Source organism: Phodopus roborovskii, unplaced genomic scaffold, assembly GCF_943737965.1.
Source record: "Phodopus roborovskii unplaced genomic scaffold, PHOROB, whole genome shotgun sequence".
In the NCBI taxonomy this organism is placed as follows: Eukaryota; Metazoa; Chordata; class Mammalia; order Rodentia; family Cricetidae; genus Phodopus; species Phodopus roborovskii.
In genome coordinates this window covers 11,526,930-11,534,115 of record NW_026126516.1, presented here as the reverse complement: position 1 = coordinate 11,534,115, position 7,186 = coordinate 11,526,930, and the positions used below count along the sequence as shown (strand labels likewise).

At 58.2% G+C, this 7,186-nt stretch overlaps 1 protein-coding gene across 1 annotated transcript; it reads left to right on the top strand.

Moving 5' to 3' along the window:
- Positions 1–3,942: 3,942 nt before the first annotated feature.
- Positions 3,943–6,799, top strand: Ckb (creatine kinase B). Its single transcript, XM_051196659.1, has 8 exons — positions 3,943–3,967; positions 4,226–4,436; positions 4,627–4,781; positions 4,860–4,992; positions 5,158–5,329; positions 5,860–5,983; positions 6,126–6,315; positions 6,403–6,799. Exons 2-8 carry the CDS (start codon positions 4,244–4,246, stop codon positions 6,579–6,581), a joined length of 1,146 nt encoding a protein of 381 aa, XP_051052616.1. The 5' UTR covers positions 3,943–3,967; positions 4,226–4,243; the 3' UTR covers positions 6,582–6,799.
- Positions 6,800–7,186: the final 387 nt, after the last annotated feature.

The window sequence follows — 7,186 nt, the reverse complement described above, 5'->3', positions numbered from 1 at the left end:
CACACCTTTATTCTCAGCACTCGGGAGGCAGAGGCAGGTAGTTCTCTGAGTTTGAGGTCAGCCTGGTCTACAAAGCAAATTCTAAGACAGCCAGAAATATTACACAGAGAAACCCTGTCTCAAAAAAACAAAACAAGAGTCCCTCTGACTGGCACAGCCTCCTGTTTCACTGTGTCCTCCTGACCCTTGCCAATTTCCCCTTTCCATTCCATGAGCAAATGAGCCCAGAGGAAGCCATGCACTCTGGTCACAGATAAGGATGGCCTCTGTGGGAACGCAGAGCCTGGCCCTGTCTGCGCTTGCACATGTCCTGCTGGGCTGGATCATGCTGTGTGAATAAAGGACTCGGGAGCCCTTTGAGAACCCTTCCAGGCCCTGTGGTTCATGTATGACTTGGTGTGATTTCTAAGGAGATGGAACCATAAATCTCCTGATGTCACCCAGCTTCTTGTCTGGAAGCTGCCTGTTGGGAGCGGTCTTTGTGGGGCTTCGATCAGAGCCAGCCAAGCCGCCCCAAGTCTGTACCTGAGTGGGGGGGGGAGTGTGAATGAAGGAAAGGCTAGCTATAGATAATAGAGACAGAATAAAGGTCAGGAGGGCAGATCAGTCAATACTGAAATGCCACGAGTTTATTTTTTGCCACTCTTATATGCCATAACCAAAATGTGGAACACAGTATCATGTATAGGGAACAGACTTTTCTTCCTCACTCTTCCAAGGGTTCAATAACCACACCTTAGCTCTAGCTTCTTGTTCCCTAGCCTTGAGGTCAGGAGTAGCCACACCTCAGATCCAGCTTCTCCTCCCTTAGCCTTGACAGTCAGGAGTAGCCATACCTCAGATCCAGCTTCTCCTCCCTTAGCCTTGACAGTCAGGAGTAGCCATACCTCAGATCCAGCTTCTCCTCCCTTAGCCTTGACAGTCAGGAGTAGCCATACCTCAGATCCAGCTTCTCCTCCCTTAGCCTTGACAGTCAGGAGTAGCCATACCTCACATCCAGCTTCTCCTCCCTTAGCCTTGACAGTCAGGAGTAGCCACACCTCAGATTCAGGTCTGTTGTTTAGACTAAGACAGCTAAAACATCCTTCTGTAGTCACACCTTTGACCTTTAGGTCTTGAGACTTGCTGACAGCTTTGAACTCTGTCACTGTGCCAAGATGGAGTGCAGCCATCTTTATGGTCACCCACAGCTGACAAACCAGCTACTGTGATTCCCAAGGAGAGCAGAGGGTCGTCCACAGTCAGGTCTAGGCTGGGTTAGCAGGCATTCACCTTGCTCCCTTGCTCTGAGGACTTCCTGGGCTTCCAAGCAACCCCCAATCCTGCCCCGTGAGGGCCTCACATTGATACTGTGGCCCCTGCATGTCTTCCCTGTCCATGTGTCTGCTACAGCTGCCAGCCATGCTGCTCTGCGAATCCGCACAGCACCCCGAGGGTAGGCACCCTAGGACCACTGGGGACACCCCGAGGGTAGGCACCCTAGGACCACTGGGGATACCCGGACCTCTGAGCCAACATGTCTTTATCTCAGCAGCCGATCTTCCTTTCTGTTTCCGTAGTGGAATGGGACTAAAGGCCACAGGGGCCTGTTCCAGAGCTGGGCGTGGCTCCCTGCTAGAGTGGACAGCCCTGCCTTCTGTCTCACCTTTACTAGAGTTCTGGCCTTTTCCAGGCAGGGAGATGGGAGGCAGGTAAGGGAGGGGACTGAGAAACTGCAAATGCTGGGGACAAAGAGGAAGCCCTGAGCCCCCTTCCCCCACCCTGGACACGATGTTTGCTTCTCTATTTCTACAAACAGAAACTTGAGCACTTGCGGCTCAAGCAGAACCAGCTTCCCTGACATGAGTAGGTACTGGGTGGGCAGCTGCAGACATTTCTGAGAGGCTGAGGGGCATAGATACAGGAATTACAGGCTTATGGAACACCTGCTGTCTAGCCAATGGATTTTATTTTTTCCTTTTTGAGACAGTAGTTCATGGAGCCCAGGCTGGTTTTGAACTCCTGACCTTCCTGCCTCCACCTCCCATGAGCTGGACTAATAGGTCCCTGTTACCACCATACCCATGCTTGCCTCCATATACTTTGGGGTGGGGGCAGGGTATCTCTATGTAATCCTGGCTGTCCCCAGAACTCACTGGGTTGACTCTGCTGGCCTTAACTCACAGATAATCCACCTACCTCTACTTCCTGAGTGCTGAGGTTAAAGGAGCTGGGCACCACCATGCCCAGTGCATACCTTCTTACATGGAGTTGTTTTATTTGGCCTAAAAATAGTGACTTGATCTGGGTGTGGTGGTTCAACCCTGTAATACCAGAACTGGGGAGGCTGAGACAGGCGGAGCCTGGTTTACAGGCTCTTGTCTCAAAACAGAAGAGGTTGAGGCTGGCCAAGGCGAATGAGAGAGCAGGTGGGTAGCTTTGAGGAAAACACAGTTGTGGGCTTCCCATGCTCCCCCGGCAGAGGCAGGCAGGCAGAGCCCCGAGCTCTTTGCTCCAGAGCCTTCTGCCGAAGCACCTGCATATTATCTCTCAAGCCTGGAATTCCTGTCACCCTCCTGCAGTCATTTGCTCAGGGCAGCCTGCCTCCGACAAAAAGCAGGGTCCTGGCCCCTTGCACAGCTCCTGTGTTCCCTGCACCTGGGCACCTGGACTGTCTCACTGTGAAATGACTGGAGGAATTCTGTCAAATGCGCAAGGATGAGAGGTTCCCTAGTTCTTGTTTTATTCATGCAGCGGCGAGTGAGTGAGGGGCTGGAGAGGACATTAAGTTCATGTCTGCACTTTTATGGACCATTCTGCACCTTTTTCTACCAATGGCCAGTGTTCCCCTCCTCACAGATGAGCATCAGGCCATCTGAATTTGTCTCTCCCACTACATAGTTCCTGATCTATTTGCAGAGAAGGGATACTGTCCTTTCTATAGGCTGGATTCCTAGAATTCCTGCGATTGTTATAGGTCATGGAGCTAGACCATTTATTTTTAATTTTAATAAATACTGCCAAATTACTTTCCAGAAAAGATGACGTGGCTGGCAGCTGCAGGCGGGGTGCAAACGCCTGTCTTCACACATTCCAACTCACAGCCGGCAGTGTCTGGGGTCAGGCTTCTACAATTTCCCATACCTGGGTCTACTGTGTTGGTTCCGATTAGCAAACTTATTTTTGGCTGATGCTTTCTCCACTCCCAGTTTGCCTGCTGACTGAAGGTGCTGTCTTTGTGGGTGGGGTGGTAGGAACCCGTCCCCTGAGGAAAGGGCCAGGGGACGGAGGTTTGGATACTTAAACACAGCCCCTCAGAGCTAAGTGTCCTGAATCTTTCAGGGTCTAGGTCCAAGGGTGTTGGCTCGGTTTCTTAGAGCCCGCTCAAGGTTAGAACACCCTGGGTGCTTCTGGGCTGGACCACAGCCAGACTGCGGCGCCACCGGGAGATGCCCGCGGGCACCTTGAGGAAGGTCAGTGGCTCTGTGCCATTTCGTACCGCCTAGATGCAGTGGATGGACGCCTTGCCTAATGTCTTTAACATGGAAGCTCTTGTCAGGCCCCCTCCCCATCGCAGCCTGCCAGACAAGGCAGGAAGAGGGAAAGGCAGGGGCCCCAGCTGGCTCTCCAGACTCAGTTTCCCGCCCCAAGGCAGAGTGTATGAGGAAGGTCTAGGATACTTAAGGCCTTGGGGTTCCGCCTTCCTTATCCTGTGCGGTCACCGCGAGGACAGTTAAGCTGCGCGGGGTCCAGACTCCGGGACCGCTAGGGTGGGTAGCTAGGGGGTGTTGAGGGCTGCTGCCAGGGACAAAGCAGCGGCACCACCCTAAAGCGCGGGCCAATGGAATGAATGGGCTATAAATATCCGCCAATGAGCGGCTGGCGACGCGCCCCTTAAGAGCTCGGGAGCAGCAAGCCTCCGCTGTTCGTCTGTGCTGCGCCAGGAGCTGCTCAGGCACTCTGCGCCTCCGTTCTGCCCGGCATCCCGGTGAGCGGGTCCAAGGGTCGGGTGGCCGCGCGGGGTGCCACGCGGAGGGGTGCGGGACCGGGGCGTCAAGCGTGGCCGTGCTGCCGGGAGCGTGCACCGGAGCCACAGGGGACTTAGGGATGCGCTGGCGCCGGGCGCAGAGGACGTAGACCCCGCTGACCTTGGCGGCGTCCGGGGGAAGCCACCGGGGTCCCGAGAGGTCTGCAGGCCCCTGGAGGCCGGTGCGCAGAGCTCCTCTGACCCTGCGCTTCCCTGCAGCCCGCCGCCGCCGCCGCCATGCCCTTCTCCAACAGCCATAATACGCAGAAGCTGCGCTTTCCGGCCGAGGATGAGTTCCCTGATCTGAGCAGCCATAACAACCATATGGCCAAGGTGCTGACCCCCGAGCTGTACGCCGAGCTCCGTGCCAAGTGCACGCCAAGCGGCTTCACGTTGGACGACGCCATTCAGACGGGCGTAGACAATCCGGGTATGCACAACCCCTGTAAGGGGCTGGCTCCCGTCTCCCCAAGGAACCCCAGGGCAAGGACCCCACTGCCCTTCCCTCAACCTCCGGCGGGCTGGGGTCCCCTCATCCCCTTCCCGCGCTCAGCCGCAGGGGTCTCCGCAGCTCGCTGCAGCCTGGCGGTGACGTCACTGTATCCGCGCCCCTCCCCCAGGCCACCCGTACATCATGACTGTGGGTGCAGTGGCGGGCGACGAGGAGACTTACGAAGTGTTCAAGGACCTCTTCGACCCCATCATCGAGGACCGGCACGGCGGCTACCAGCCCAGCGATGAGCACAAGACCGACCTCAACCCAGACAACCTGCAGGTGCGGGGCCGCCGGGTCAGGGCGTGATGGGGAAGAGGGACCTCGGCGCTCACTCCCGCCACCGCTTTGCGTCCTCAGGGCGGCGATGACCTGGACCCCAACTACGTGCTGAGCTCGCGGGTGCGCACGGGCCGCAGCATCCGCGGCTTCTGTCTCCCCCCGCACTGCAGTCGCGGGGAGCGCCGCGCCATCGAGAAGCTGGCAGTAGAAGGTAGGGGTCCGGTGCCAGCCAGCAGAGCAGCTGCGCTCTTGTCTGCGCGCGTGTTCCCCCAGGGGACTGAGGGTCCAAGGTCCGGCCTCGCGCGGGGACACACACTGCCTGGGGTGGGGCGGCGGGCTCGCTCCCCACCCGGGCCTTGAACTCTGCACTCCGCAGCCCTGTCCAGCCTGGATGGAGACCTGTCAGGCAGGTACTACGCGCTCAAGAGCATGACCGAAGCGGAGCAGCAACAGCTCATCGACGACCACTTCCTCTTCGACAAGCCTGTGTCGCCTCTGCTGCTGGCCTCCGGCATGGCCCGCGACTGGCCGGATGCTCGCGGCATATGGTACGAGCCCTCCCCCTCTGCTCGGAGGGTGGGGCCGGGCCTGAGCTCCTGGTCCCAGCCCTCGGCGCAGGTGACCTTGGTCCCGCAGGTGTGTGAGGTCCCTGCGCCGCAGGAGGCCGCATTCTCCAGGGATTTAAGGGTGGTGACCGGTCTCCTGGGAGCCGAGCCGGCGCTTCTTGTTTTCCTCCTCCTCACTCCCTTTCCCCGCCGGGATTCTGCCAGGTGCTGGTGACGCAAAAGCCCCGGCACAGGTCGTCCGTCCGGGCAGGGCGCCTACACCCTGCGGACTGTGAGGGCGGAGGTGTGCCTCCTCGGTGGGCTGCCCTGCCTGCCACACCACGTGGTTGGTGACCGGGGCGGGTGAGGTGCCCTGGTCGCCCTGCCCTCCCTGGTGGCCGAGCTGGGAGTCTTGGTGACAGCCCGCACCTCCATGAAGCTCTTTGAGGTCACCACCTACGGTGTCTTGGATGTGAGCTAAGACTGTATTCTTGGGGGAGGGGAGCTTCGGCTTGACTGTACCCCTCCCCCAGGCACAATGACAACAAGACTTTCCTGGTGTGGATCAACGAGGAGGACCACCTGCGGGTCATCTCCATGCAGAAGGGGGGCAACATGAAGGAAGTGTTCACCCGGTTCTGCACTGGCCTCACCCAGGTCAGGCATGGGCCCACATCCAGGGCCCGTCCTCCCTGAGGGCTGGTGCCTGGGAGGGCTGGGGCAGACCCCAGAGTCCAGTTCTCTCGGGGTCCCTTAGGGCTTCCAGCCAGGGTTTCCCCCGAACTTTCTCCACCTCCAGATTGAAACTCTCTTCAAGTCGAAGAACTACGAGTTCATGTGGAACCCACACCTGGGCTACATCCTCACGTGCCCATCCAACCTGGGCACCGGGCTGCGCGCAGGTGTGCACATCAAGCTGCCCCACCTGGGGAAGCACGAGAAGTTCTCGGAGGTGCTCAAGCGCCTGCGGCTTCAGAAGCGAGGCACAGGTGAGGGGCAGGCTGCACAGAGAGCGGGGGAGGGCAGAGGGTCAGGCTTCCTCCGTCCTGCCGACCTGCCTGTCTCCCTGTCCCCAGGTGGTGTGGACACCGCTGCCGTCGGCGGAGTTTTCGACGTCTCCAACTCGGACCGCCTGGGCTTCTCCGAGGTGGAGCTCGTGCAAATGGTGGTGGACGGAGTGAAACTACTCATCGAGATGGAACAGCGGCTTGAGCAGGGTCAGACTATCGATGACCTCATGCCTGCCCAGAAGTGAAGCCCGGCCCTCACCACCACCAGCCTGCTGCTGCTTCCTAACTTAATACCCGGGCAGTGCCCGCCATGCATCCCCGATGTTTGATGTTTGCCGCTTGGCGGCTGAGCCCTTAGCCTCGCTGTAGAGACCTGTGTCGCCCTGGGTAGAGTTTATTTTTTGATGGCTAAGCTGTTGCTGACACTGAAATAAAGTAGGGTTTGGCCTGCCCTGTCTCTTGAGTTGTGCCTCCTTTCCTAGGGACAGTGATCCCTGTGTTTGGCCTGGCCATGTGTGTCAACTGAAGGATGGCATGTTAGGCATATATGGTGGAGGAGGAGGGAGGGCCTCTTCAGGCTCTCTGGCTGCCTGAGCATCTAAGGACACAACTGCTTGCAGGGTGGAGCCTAGTTATTTCCTCAGCTCCAGCCAGGGAGCAAGTCAGAGCCCTGACACATCCCAGTTCCTTTCTGTCTTCCCAGCAGCCTGAAGATGCGAGGTCCCACCCCTTCTCCCCTCCAGACTCATCCCTCTCTAACACCTACGCCAGCTCGAACAATCCTCTCCACCCCTTCCAGCTCCCTCCAGAGTGCGGCAGGGCCCTCCAGTCCAGTCCCTTTCATTTGCAG

Bases quoted from the DNA above. Each gene is read 5' to 3' on its own strand.
- Ckb (XM_051196659.1), top strand. From the start codon at position 4,244: ATGCCCTTCTCCAACAGCCATAATACGCAGAAGCTGCGCTTTCCGGCC. The intron at 4,782-4,859 runs GTGCGGGGCCGC...TTGCGTCCTCAG, and splicing joins TCAACCCAGACAACCTGCAG to GGCGGCGATGACCTGGACCC. The intron at 5,330-5,859 runs GTACGAGCCCTC...CCCCTCCCCCAG, and splicing joins CCGGATGCTCGCGGCATATG to GCACAATGACAACAAGACTT.